The 13,704-nt window shown below is 50.1% G+C and overlaps 1 protein-coding gene across 4 annotated transcripts in view; it reads left to right on the top strand.

The window, feature by feature from the left end:
• The window catches only part of MAD1L1 (mitotic arrest deficient 1 like 1), a 397,602-nt gene that overhangs the window by 69,712 nt on the left and 314,186 nt on the right, over window positions 1–13,704 (top strand). For 3 of the 4 annotated variants that reach the window (XM_074406819.1, XM_039470915.2, XM_039470921.2), the window contains one exon: window positions 10,988–11,074. In XM_074406819.1, the coding sequence (XP_074262920.1) occupies window positions 10,988–11,074 (87 nt within the window). Of the gene's footprint in view, window positions 1–10,987; window positions 11,075–13,704 lie in introns of those variants that run through there. The other variant, XM_074406821.1, reaches the window with a different exon arrangement.

Here is a 13,704-nt window from a genome sequence, read left to right as displayed (position 1 = left end):
ATGCATAGCTGAATGTCAGTTAGGAATGATAGAATTGTTTTGTTACATACAAATGGTTATAATTCGATTTCTCTGCATTTATTTTTTATGGGAATTATTTTTCTTTTTATAAAATTTTCAAATAGTACCTGATTCTGCAGTATAAGGTCACAGTGCTAGGCTTTGAAAATTACTTATTGAACAGCTATTATATTTTCTTGGTACAAAATACTGAAGACATTCCAAAAGTACCCAGTGGCTAGCCCGGCATGGTAGTGGGCACTTTAGTCCCAGCTACTCAGGAGGCTAAGGCAGAATTGCTTAAACCAGGGAGGTGGAGGTTGCAGTGAGCCAAGGTCATGTCACTGCACTCCAGCCTGGGCAACAGAGTGAGCCTCTGGCTCAAACAAACAAACAAACAAACAAAAACAAGTATCCAGTGGCAAGTCCCTTGTCATGTTCTTGTTCTTCTCCAGCAGGAGGCTATTATTATTTTCTTGTTTATATTTTAGATTTTTTTTTTGATACAGGGTATCATTCTGTCATCCAGGCTGGAGTGCAGTGCGCCATCATAGCTTACTGTAGCCTCGGCCTCCTAGGCTCAAGTGATCCTCCCACCTCAGCCTCCTGAGGAGCTGGGACTATAGGCACACACCACCATGCCTGGCTAATTTTTCTATTTTTTTTGTAGAGGTGGGGTTTTACCATGCTTCCCAGGCTGGTCTCAAATTCCTGGGCTCAAGTGACCCACCCGCCTCTGCCTCCCAAAGTGCTGGTACTACAGGCGTGAGCCCCTGTGCCCAGCCAGACTTCTTTTGTGCATAAATGAGTCAGTACAGCCATGCAGGTTTTTCCTTTTCTGCAGATGGTGGCAGAGCATACTTATAGTCCACTTCTTGCATTTTCATTTAGCAGTGACTTTTTGGTGATCTTTCATAATAATATAGGAAAAGATATGATTTTTTTCCTCTTATACAGTTTCCATTGTTTGGATAGACTATAACATATTTAACCTGTTATACTGAATTTTTAATCCAGTGGTCTGAGTTCAGTGGAATGACTCATGTAGCATTTTGTTGGATAGTTACTGTTTTGGAATGATAGGATGTTTTTGTTCATTCACCTAATATTTATTAAAAGCGTATTATAGGGCTAGTGGAAAAAATAGAACAAAATAAAAAACAGTCCCATGCCTTTATGGAGTCTGCATTCCAGTGGAGGGAGAAAGACACTAAATAAGCAGGTAGAAAGATATAGCATCTTAGCTGGTGGCACATTCTGTGAAGGAGGATAGCACCAGGAGAAGTGGCCAGGAGCCAGGGCTCAGGCAGGGGCAGGCCCAGCAGAGAGCTCAGGTGACATTCCAGCGAAGACTCAAACAAGTGAAGAGGGGGCAGGCCACGTGGACATCTGTAGGTGCGGCACTCTGGAATAAGGCTGTGCAGAGGCCCTGAGGTGGAAGTGTGGCTCTTGTCATGGCAGGTTTTGAGGCAGTGATGTAGAGAAGCAGACGCTTCTCATGCCCCTGTCCCACCCAGGCAGTCTGTGTGACCCATGTCCCCGTAGGAAAGTGGTTGCTGCCTGTGGGAGAGCATTACAGTGTGACGAGGGTTTGCTGCTGTGTGGGCCTTTGGGCATGCGGATGGGGCTGGAAAGAAGTGTGGTGGAGTAGCCAGGCCTGAGACCATACCATTCCTGGGTCCCTTTCCATGGGGTAAGAGTAACCTTCCCTCTTTCTGCTTGATAAGTGGTGACCTTGGAAGAGTGTGAGCGGCATTGTCTGCCATGTGACCAGGATGTCATGGAGCGGCCCAGGCTCCTGGTGAGAGGGACTGGTGCCCTTTGTGAATCCCCTGACCTTGGGACCATAGAGTTTGACCTCCGGCTCAGTGGCCTCAGGGTGGGAGCAGCAGGTACAGCCTCGCGCAGATGGCTCCTGCAGAAGCTGACCCAGGGCAGGGCGCTGCTTAGCATGACATTAGTCCCCCGTCTTTCGGGAAACACCAACTGCCCTCCTGTGTCCTGGTGACATGAATCCCTCCCAACCTGACCCCACTTTTCCACACAGTTGTGTTGCATCAGCAAGAAAAATCTGGCTGACATGACGTTCTCTTGCCCTTGTGACTTTGCAGTTATGAATGCGTATTGTCCTTTTGATTTGTAGCATCGAGGTTTTGCTGTCGCATGTTTTTTATTCCTATTTCTGCATACTTTTCGCAAAACAAGCCCTGCAGAGAGAGCCTATGCCACTTGGGTTGTATTCCCTGCCTTCTGCAGGGCTCTGGCTGGAGCCCCAGCCTCAGCAATTTTTGACTGTGGTCCTAGGCCCCGTGGATTTCTATTCTTTGAAAGCTTGAGGTGTCTTGTTTGCTAATTAGTTTTATGGCTGTTGCTGTTTCATTCATTTTCCACATCGGAGTCCTCTGGATCTCCAGTTTTTCAAACTCAATGAAACTGGCACTTTGGGCTTCAGCAAGAGCCCCAACATCTGCTGTTAGATGCCCCAAAATAGCTGTGGCTGGGGCTGGAGCTGTTCTTGCTTGGGAAAGAAAGCAGTGGGTTGGACTCCCCACAGCCCTCTGCCGCTCTGTGTGCAGCTGGGCTTGAGTCAAAATTCAGCTGCAGATAGAACAAAAAGACTTTCTTCCCCTTGAAAACCCACCAGTTAGAATTAAAAAGGCTTCACAGCTGAAGCCCAAGTTTTCAGCAGCAGATGTCACAGCTTGGACTGCAGTTGGAACTGTCACTGCCCTGTCATCTCCAAGCTGAGGCTCCTGAGGCCTCTGAATGCCTTCCACTTTGTAGTTGGCGAAGTACAGGTTTCAGAATGGACTGTCGGGAGTTATTCTTAGGCCATAATGATACTTGGCACGGCTCCTCCTGGTTATGAGCACTTAGCTAATCCCCAGAGCACCCTTGGTAAACATCTCTGAGTAGCTTTAACCACACACAGGTCAGGAGGCTTCTGGAAAATAAACACTCTTCCTGCCAATTGGAGGTGTTGGGGCTCTGGTCTTGGATTTGATATGTGGCGAAGGCTGCAATTGTTTAATAACCCTTCATGATTCAACAGCTCTTCAAGAACTTTCCTCTGTTCTTGCGTGGAGCTCCTGACAGGTGGTGGTGGTGGAGCTTGGGCTCTCTCTCTCTCTACAGGCGCAAGCCCAGTCCTGAGTCCCAGGGCTTCTCAGGAGGTGTATGCCCTCCTCTTTCAGATGCCCTCTGCCCTGTCTCCCAGGGCCCTGGGCCTATGCCGTGCTGAGAAGAGACTGCAGGGGACCAGCTCCCCTGCTCCTCCCAGAAGTGCAGCGCCTTCTGTGTTGGGAGTGTGCTGTGCTGCTTTTCTGTTCTCAGTCTCTCTTAGTTTTTGCTGGTTCTTACACATGTGAATCATAGACTTGCATGGTGGGAACTCAAATGATAACATGAAGGGAAAGAGCTCTCTGAGTACTGTGATTTTCTCCGTCGTTGGCGCTCCTCGATCACATGACTTACACTCCTGGAGTCATGAGTGGAGCACACCTGCTCACAGCAGTGTTCCCATTGCATTGTGATTTATTTGTATTCTTAAAAGACTGTATTACTTAATACTGTTTTGAAGATCTTCCAGTATATATCAAATTAACAAAAGTCCGTAACCTTTTCTTACACAGTAGCCAAAGCTGTCACTCAGTTTCAGGTGTTAAAGAGTTTCCAGAATTCTTGTGATGACATTTGTAGGATTCCTCTTTTAGACTTGGACAAATTTCTGTAACCTAATATTTGTCCTTCAGATTGACAGAGAACCACAGGCAGTGTTTTCTCTGTCGAATGAATGGTGGGTGGCATCCCGGTGGCATCAAGAATTGCCTTTGGTAACTTGCCTAGAAGGCTGTAGGGTTATTTTCCGCTTAGATTTTCTACTATTTCTTTTTCTTTTTTTTTGGAGACAGAGTCATACTCTTGTCACCCAGGCTGTAGTATAATGGCAGCATGATCTCAGCTCACTGCAACCTCTGCCTCCTAGGGTCAAGCAATTCTCCTGCCTCAGCCTTCCGAGTAACTGGGATTATTGGCACCTGCCACCATGCTCAGCTAATTTTTGTATTTTTAGTAGAGACAGGGTTTCACTTTTGTCCAGGCTGGTCTCAAATTCCTGACCTCACGTAATCTGCCTGCTTTGGCTTCCCAAAGTGCTGGCATTATAGGCATGAGCCACTGTGCCAGGCCTCCCCCTCTTATTTCTGTAGATGATCAGTAGTTTCAGCAGTAGTTGTAAGAATCACCAGGGAACTTGTGTGCAACCTCTGGGCCCCACTTTCAGGGGTCCTGATTCAGTGGGGTGGAGTGGGGTGGGGTGGGGCATGCTGGAGTTGTGGCAGATGACTGCTGCAGGTGGTCCATGCCACTGGCCCAACCTTGGGACGCCACATGCTGTGAAAACGTGTGCGCTGCCATGGCTAGAGTCAAGCACATCCTCCTCTGTCTTGTGCTTGTTGCTGTCTGCAGCAATTGCCTGACCACCTTTTTGCCCAGCATCAGCTTTAATGGGTGTTCAGTGCTCCGTCTTATGGCTATGAGGACTTGCTTTTTTTTTTTTTTTTAAATTGCTAAGCTTTAAAAACTTTTATTTTGTTTTATTTTTTTGAGATGGAGTTTCACTCTTTTTGCCCAGGCTGGAGTGCAGTGGTGCAGTCTTGGCTCAACTGCAATCTCTGCCTCCCGGGTTCAAGTGATTCTCCTGCCTCAGCCTCCCGAGTAGCTGGGATTACAGGCGTGTGCCACCATGCTCGGCTAATTTTGTACTTTTGGTAGAGACCGGGTTTCACTATGTTGGTCAGGCTGGTCTTGAACTCCTGACCTCAAGTGATCTACCTGCCTCAGCCTCCCAAAGTGCTGGGATTATAGGCATGAGCCACTGCACCTGGCCGCGCTTTTTTTAAAATTAAAAACAGTGAGATGGAGAATGTAAGTTGGCGCAGCCGCCGTGGGAAACAGTCTATGGTGGTTCTCAGAAAGACTGAAAATGGAATGCTCCATCAGTGCCTCTTCTGGGTATACACCCGAGACAGCTAAAAGCAGCATTTTGAACAAATACAGACATTGGCACACCACGTTTGTAGCAGCATTATTCACAGTAGCCAAAAGGTGAAAGCAACTCAGGTGTCCACCGACGGTTGAATGGATAAATATCGTCTAGCCACACAATGGAGTGTTACTCACCCTTCAAAAGGAGGGAGATTCTGACACATGCTTATAACATAGATGAACCTTGAAGACATTACACCAAGTAAAATAAACCAGTCACAGGCAAATGCTGAACTATTCACTTGTCTGGCTAGAATAATCGCATCTTTGGAGATGCAAGGTAGACTAGAATGGAGGGGGTTGGGGGTGGTAGCAGAGGGGCTGTGTGAGTTAGTGTTTAGTGGGACAGAGTTTCTGTTTTGCAAAACTGAGAGTTCTAGAAACGGGTGGTGCTGCTGGTTGTCTAATAGTGTGAATATGCTTGACACGACAGAACTGGGGACTTAAAAATGGTTAAGATGGGCCGGCCGTGGTGGCTTACGCCTGTAATCCCAGCACTTTGGGAGGCTGAGGCGGGCAGATCAGGAGGTCAGGAGATGGAGACCATCCTGGCTAACATGGTGAAACCCCATTTCTACTAAAAACACACACACACACACACACACACACAATTAGCTGGGCATGGTGGTGTGTGCCTGTAATCTCAGGTACTTGGGAGGCTGAGGCAGGAGAATCGCTTGAACCTGGGTGGCGGAGGTTTCAGTGAGCCGAGATTGTGCCACTGCACTCCAGCCTGCGCAACAGAGCGGACCCCCCTCAAAAAAAAAAAAATGGTTAAGATGGTACATTTTATGTTAAAAATGTATTTTACCGCAATTAAAAACATCCCAACATGGTGGCAGGATGCCTCCTTGGCCAGGTATGGTGCCTATCTTGGGCCTCCCTAGGATGCCTTCTTGGAAGAGCCAGGCAGGTCAGGGCTGAGGACCTCCCTTTGCTCCTCTCTTAGCCTCATCCTTTTGGAAGGTCCAATCCTCCTCGGGGAGCAAGGCTTCTTGGCAGGCCACAGAAGCCCCATACTGGAGTATCAACTCTCTGGCTCCTGGGCTGCTTCTCCGTGCAAGCCTCTCTGAGAGCTGCAGTCTATCCCCATGGTCTCCTCCACAGGCCCAGAGCCTCCTGGGCTCCTCCTTCCCACCATGCCTGGTTCAAGGGTGTGTCCTTTACTCCCCAATGATGGCCTCTTCTCTTCTCCACGGACTGCTGTTAATGGGAGAAGAAGGTGCCGGATGCTTCCTGTACAGTTCAGGAGGTGACCTTCTGCCCTGTTTGATCAGATTCCACCTTGTTCTTGACGGGACCTCCCTTGTGGTCTCAGAAATGTCCAAATGTTGCCAAAACCACCTCGCCTTTTCTTTTTCTCCTGTGAAGCGCTCTGAAACCATTGCCTTAAACCCATCCTGTTTCCACTGATTAAAGCTCATACACTTCATCCACAGAGAACACATTTTCTTTTATTTATTTACCATTTATTTTTATACATAATATTCTACATATTTGTGGGGTACCTGTGATATCTTATGCCCATAGAATGTGGAATGAGCAAGTTCAAGGTATTTGGGGTAACCATTACTTTGAGTATTTATTATTTCCATGTATTGGGAAAAATTCTGGTTCTCTTCTAGCTACTTTGAATTATACAATACATTGTTGTTAACTCTAGTCACCCTACTCTGCTGCGGAACAACTGAATTTCTACCTTTCATCTAACTGTATGTTCATACCCATTAACTCACTGGTCTTCACTCACCCTTCCACTCACCCAGCCCTTCCCATCCCCTAGTACTTGTCATTCTACTCTCTGCTTTTAAGAGGTGAACTTCCACAGCTTCCATGAGTGAGGATCTGCAGTTTCTTTCTGTGCCTGACATGGGGACCCCTGTTCCAGCCATGTTGTTACAGACGACAGGCTCTTGCTCTTTCTTATGGCCGAGTAGCATTCCGTTGTGTGCACATGCCATTTTCTTTATCCATTCCTTTGTTGACGGACACAGGTTAATTCTGTATCTTTGCTGTCTTTGCTGAAGTAAACATGGGAGTGCAGGTATCTTTTTGATACAGTGATTTCCTTTGAGTAAATACCCAGTGGTGGGATTGCTGGATCATATGGCGTCGTTCTGTTTTTTCTTTTTGAGAAATCTCCATACTGTGTTTGTGGTTGTACTAGTTTACATTCCCTCCAATAGCACATGAGAGTTCCCTTTCCTCGGCATCCTCACCGGCATCTGTCTGGTTTTTTTGGTCTTTTTAATGTCCATTTAAGCTGGGGTAAGGTGGTATCTCATTGTGGTTTTGATTTGTGTTTTCCCTGAGGATGAGTGATGCTGAGCATTTTTTCATATACCTGTTGGCCATTTGCATGCTTTCTTTTGAGAAATGTCTCTTCGCATCCTTTGCCTACTTTTTCATGGGCTTATTTATGTTTTTAATTGTTGTTATTTGAGTTCCTTTTGAGTTGTATTTTGGATATTAGTCCCTTATTGGCTGAATAGTTGACAGATATTTCCCCCCATTCAGGATACTGTCTCTTCTCTCTGTTGGTTGTTTTCTTGGCTGTGCAGAAGCTTTTTAGTGTGATACGGTCCCATTTGTCTATTTTTGTTCTTGTTGCCTGTGTTTTTGAGGTCTTGGCTATAAAATCTTTGCCTAGACAGCTGGCCTGAAGTGTTTTCTTTTATCCATTCCTTTGTTGATGGACCCGAAATTTTTACAGTTTCAGGTCTTAGGTTTCAGCCTGTAATCCATCTCCAGCTGAGTTTTTGTATATGGGGTGCACATTTTCTTTTTGATTGACACTGCCGAACAAAGGGCATACAAAATTCTGCAGCTTTTAACATGTCAGTTGACGGTATTACTTGAAGCTTGTTCTCCTCACATCCATGGCAACTTCCAGATACCGTGTCCGGAGTGCTTGTGCTCTCCTGGCCTCCCAACGCCAGTATTAAAATGGGCTTGGATTGCACACCTTAAAACATCGTTCCTGTCTTTCCCACATCCATAAAGTTAATGGTGCAGGGTAATAGCAGTGCAATACACCTGTGTCCTGGGTTTTGGAAATAAGCCTTAGGAAGCCCGGCTGAGCAGGTAGGGGGTTCAGCCTGGAGGGGTCACGGCTGGGGCTGAGACCCAGATTTTCTCCCACAGGTTCATTTCCTTTTCCTTTAAGGTTTTCCTGGCCTTCCTTCTGTCTCTGCAAGTAGAGTACACTGGTGCCATGTGACGTTCTTGAGCCCTGTCATCGAGCTCACTGTGCTTATGCTTTTGAGTGGAAGCTGAACCCTGGTCATGAGCAAGAATGGCCAGACAGGGCTCACAAGGCTTAGTTTATCCAAAGTAGTGACTGCGGGTTTTTCAGTGCAAGAGGCCCTGAAGGGAAGAATTCCTCCTGGTGCCCTTGTACCCTCCTTCTGCCCATGGGAAGTGTTGAGCGTGGCCGCCCCTGTGGTTGGAGGTTCTGGAATAGCAAGCCCTGAAGCTTCAGTCCTCCCCACGATAGGGGCCTGGCCGCATGGGGACTGAGAGCCGCAGCTGGGGTCTGGGGTCCTAGGGATGTGGCCAGCAAGTGTCCAGGCTGAGAGCCTGTCACCAATTGTGCGTGTCAGTGCTCCCAGTGGCTGGCATCTGTGTGGGACCATCCGCCCCAAGCTTTCAGCCTTCTGCCCCAGTGCCAGCCAGCTCTCTGTTCCTGACTGGGGCAGGACGAGCTCCAGGACACATGCTCCTCAGACAGGGAAGAGCATGTAGGGGAGCCACCCAGAAGCAGCCTCCTGCGGAGTCCGTGCGAATGTGGAGCCAGCCTGCTTCCTGGGCTGGTGAGATGGATGCACCCGGGCTCCAGAGTACTCAGGTTTCTGATGAGGGCCCTCCACGCCACAGTGAGGCGTTGACCCCAATGGCATGAGACAGAGGCCTTCCTGGGTGACATAGGAGGCTTCCTGGCACATGGGCTGGCCTGGGCTTTACTGTCTGTGGGAGCCCAGCACATCAGAAGGGGGCTGTGTCACTGTCACTTTTCACTTTATTGGAACTGCTCCTGATTTCTCCCTCATTGCTAAATGGTTGCATTTATCACTGTCTTGGTGTCACTGGGAATTGCAGAGCGTCTTCCAGCTCCCAGCTTTGCTGGGTGGGTTCGTTCCTCAAGGCAAGGAGCTTGTTTCTAAATCAATATCAAGTGCTCCCGACTCTGCCTTCTGCTATGCAGGCTGCAGGGAGGCTTTCCCGAAGAGGGAGGTAGAGGTAGTGTGCCCTCTGGTGACACAGCCATCCCAGCCGGGAGAACCCTGGGGCCTGGTGTTGCCTGGCAGATGCACCTCCACTGGCCTCCTGCTGTTTCAGGTCAGGGAACATGTGGGAGCCTTGAGGGGTGTGAGGCAGGGTGGTCTTGGTGGTTTAGCGGAGCCTGTAACCTGCTGCCTGTGATCACCCCACCTGCTGCTGGTTCTGAGCACCGGCTAGGAGGTGCTGTTGCACATGTGGGCGTATGTACTTGATTTGTATTTGTTACAAATAAATTCTTCCCACTGAGTTAGTGCAAATTTACAGGCCCCTTTGACTAATGCAAAACAACTTAAATATCTCATTCAAATGTTTTAGAAAAAATATCTCTTGGCTTCGAAAGGTTTCCTTTCTTTTGTAATGATAATTTTAGCTCCCCGAGGTTGGAAGCTTTGGGAAACTCTGGAGAGAATGGTAACCACGTTCAAGGCCAGCTTCACCTTTCATCGCCCTCTTAGAGTTGAGTTTCTTTTTGAAGACCTTTCTGTCATAAATGATTTTCCCATGGAGCTGCTTTCTAACCCCCAGTTGGCCTGTGTGGGAGGACAGTTGGGATCTCCCGGTGCCAGCTCCTCTTTCTGCACCCATTGCTGTCCCCACTAGACATCCAGCAAGGGGCCTGTTCCTTGGGTGGGCAGATGAGGCCTCTCTGAGGGGACCTGGAAGGGAGATCCATCTGAGGCTGCTCTGGGGGCCTGGCTGACATAGTGACTGGGACCTTTCCTTCCAGGGGTACAGGTAGCCTCCTTGGCCAGTGTCTGGATCCCTGTTGCCCATTGAGTGATGCGGTACCAGCTTCCAGCGTGGTGCTGGGTGGAGCTCTCACAGCATTGCCCGGCACCTGCTTTCTATGTGGACCTTCGTGTGGTCCATGACAGGTGAAGAGAAAAACGAGGTGCTGCCCCAGGGCTCGAACTCACATGCCACTTGATCAGTCTAGCCAGGGAGGCTTGGCTTTTGTGTCCCCGGTTGTGAGGCTGGGAACGCTCACGCAACACTGGCCTCACTTTGCATGTATGGCTCAGATCCTCGGTGTGTCCTCGTGAGTCCCAGTGTTGAGTTAGAAGATGTTGCTCCAGTCCAGCTCAGCTGCTGCGGATCATTGGGGTGCACTTTGAACGTCGAAGTGGCTGTTTCATGTTGGAGTCTGAGCTTCCTCATTTAAACTGTGGAAAATAGTGAACAACAGGGTTGCTCGGGCATTCACTGAGAATCTAGAATCGTTCTGGAAAGTATAAAGTGCTACACCTGGGGATCTCTGATTTTATTCTTGTTGTTATATGTGGGTCTTCTGAAGGAGAGATGAGAAAAGGAACCTAAAACTCACTGAGCACCTTCCCAGTGCCAGGCGCCTGGTGGGTGCTTTTTAAACATGATTTCATTTCCTCTGAAGAGTGACCCTGTTAGTGTCTCTATTTCAACAGGTGAAATAAAATCAGAGCTCATTAAAGTAATCTCCTGGCGTTGCATAGGGGTGGGGGCTGTGGCTGACCCCAGGTCATAGTGAGTGCATGCTGCCGTGGACTTGGGTCTGCAGGGTTCCCACATCCTGGGTCCCAGAGCATCAGCTACAGAGGTTGCTTTTGGCCTTCTGTTTCCAATGCAGAATCAGGTTGACTTCCAGGGAACAGCTGGGACTGAGTGTGCCTTCTTTATCCTGCAGGACTCCGGAAGACCTTTCCAGATTCGTGGTGGAGCTGCAGCAGAGGGAGCTTACCTTGAAGGACAAGAACAGCGCCATCACCAGCAGGTAAGCCTGGCTGCCCAGGGCACTTATTAGGATGCATTTGCTTTGGAGAGTTAGGGGCGAGTGAGAGCGTGTGCCCTCCTGGCTCTCTGAGGGATGGCTGTGCTTTACTGTGTGGTTGGTCCTGGTCTGGGATGAGATGGGGGAGCAGGGATTTGAGGGTAGGGCTTGCCCCACGTTTCTATCACTTGCCATGAGCCTCTGCTGAGGCATCACTGTCCATTGTTCTGACGGTGTGCTAAACTGCCATGGGTCTGGGGGTCAGCCTCCTGTTGTGGGGTCCCTCCTTGGATCAGGAGGTTTCTCATCTTCCCAGCAGGATGTGGGTTCCCTGTGACTTCATCATCGTGTAGAGACCTGGTCCCTGGGGCAGGAGCGTATGTGCCTGGACTTGTGCCCTCCAGGAGGGCCTGTGGGGATTGTTCCCACAGCCTGGTGTCCTTGACGGCAGATTACAAAGCTCTTGCTGGGTGGTTTTAGCAGCTGGCACGTTGTTCCCTAGCTAGCAGGAAATCCAGACGTAGGCAGCTGCCAGGCCTCATCTAGGGCCTGGTTTTAGGTTTCTTGCCTCCTGACGGCAGAAGCGAGGAGACCTTCTCAGCACCCTGTCTCCAGCTCTGATATCCCCTGGTCATCTGCGGTTCAGCTCTGTTCTCATGCTAACTACCCAGAGTCAGTGCAGCCCTGCAGGTTGAAGGCTTTGTCCCATGAAGCAGCCCCCTCTCCACTTCAGACGCCATGAATATTTTCCCCTCAGGTTACCCCCACTCCTGTCCAACTACAAAGTTGGGGCACCCCGACCTCCTCCTTGGCCTGGTGCAGGGCTGGGTCAGGGCCAGGCTGTCCCCTGGTACAGGGCTGGGCCAGGGCCCACAGCCTCTGTGGTGCAGGTGCACTGTGTGTCCCAGGTATCATCTGTGGCTGCAGGAGACACTTTTGGGACCAGCCCCAGATGGGATGTACAAAGGGTGGATGGGGACAGGAGCAGGACACAGATGGATCACACGGCTTCTCTGCTGCCAGCCAGAGCACCCCAGCTTCCTGGAGAGGGTGACCATGAAGCCCATGATGAAGGACCCAGTGCCACCCAGAGCTCCTAGCGCATGCCCCGTCACAGCCCTGGAACAGACAGGCATGGCGGGCTGCCACTGCAGGACACGTGGAGACAGCCCATTAAACATAGGCTGGTTCCACACCTTCTGCCAAAGCCCATTTACATCAAGGGGCGCCAAAGCTGAATGGACACGACAAGGCCTCTGCTCATGTCACTGACAACCTCAGGGGCCCCTTGTGCCGAGAGCATGCGGTCAGGACGAGCATGAGACTTGTTGGGAACACACAGCTGAGGCCACGGTCAGTTCAAGGGCGGGCCAGAACCAGCCGTCCCAACCCACCCTCTCACCCACACGGATCCGTGGCAAATTCCATCACCTCAACCTCCCAGATGCCCCCATCGCCGAACCTGACTGATCATCACCACTGGCCACACACAGGAGATATCCTGCCCCACGGAGCCCCCTGGAAAACTTACCCCAGTCATGTCCTTAAGTCTCCCAGAAATTGTTCTTCCCAGTTACCTCAAAAAGTGGCAGTAGGACACAGTGCCAGTGATGACAAGGACTAGCTAGAAATTTGCACTCCACGTCAGCACCATCCACAGGCTTCACAGAGGTGACTGCACTGAGCCTCACAACCCCCTATGGGAGTCACCATCACCAGAAGGACTAGCTCAGAGAGCTACTCCCGGTAGAGCCAAATGCAAACATGGGCCCTGGGCACCTAGGCCAGTGGTTGCTTCTCCAGCAGGCGTCCCCTCAGGTACAAGGAGGACACAGCCCAGCACAGATCTTGTGTGCCTTGCTGGTTTCTGGATAGCTCAAGTGCACCACAATTCACAGATGCCAGGTGACAAGGCCTTGTTACGTCCTTGAGAGGACGGCCTAACCGCCCAGGACCACCAGCAGGGGAGACTCATAACTAGTAAGCTGATTTTCACTCTTGGGAGGTGACAGAAAGCTGAGGCAGGAAGAGACCCAGGAAAACACTGTCTGTGACAGACAACATGGTGATGCCCACTCATCACACCCACTGACTCTCAAGTCCCTTCTGCTTGACAAGGGCCCTCCTCCTCCTGACACTGCCCAGACCCCTGATGGCAGCAGGGGATGAACCAGGCACTGGGAAGCACCACGTGGCCAAGTGCTCCAGGACATGCCAGCCTGGTAGCTTTAGGCCAAGGGCTCTTCTGCCTAGAGGCAGCAGAGAGGGATCTTCAAAACAAGCTGTGGTGATTAGAACCTAGACTAGAGTGCACTTCTGGGAAAGCCTATGCACAGAGGGAGCAGCAGGGTGGCCGGGGAAGACCCCGACCCAAAGAGCTCCGTCTGCATTCACGCCACTCAGGGGCTTTCCTCTGTGGACTTCTCGGCCGGCTCTATCTTAAGTCAGCATTGAGGAGGATACCTGGGGCTTCAAACAGGCAAACAGCACCAGGCAGGATCCATGACCCAGGGTCTCTGCTAAGGCAGAGAAGAAAGGCCGGGACAGCCACCACACAACATGCCCCGTGGAGACCCAGGATCCACCTGCAAACACATCCCACAGAGCTCTGGAGACCTACAGGCCTGGATGCA

This window comes from Saimiri boliviensis, chromosome 1, assembly GCF_048565385.1.
Source record: "Saimiri boliviensis isolate mSaiBol1 chromosome 1, mSaiBol1.pri, whole genome shotgun sequence".
NCBI lineage: Eukaryota > Metazoa > Chordata > Mammalia > Primates > Cebidae > Saimiri > Saimiri boliviensis.
The sequence above is the reverse complement of the archived record's forward strand: the minus strand, read 5'-3'. Positions and strand labels throughout refer to the sequence as shown.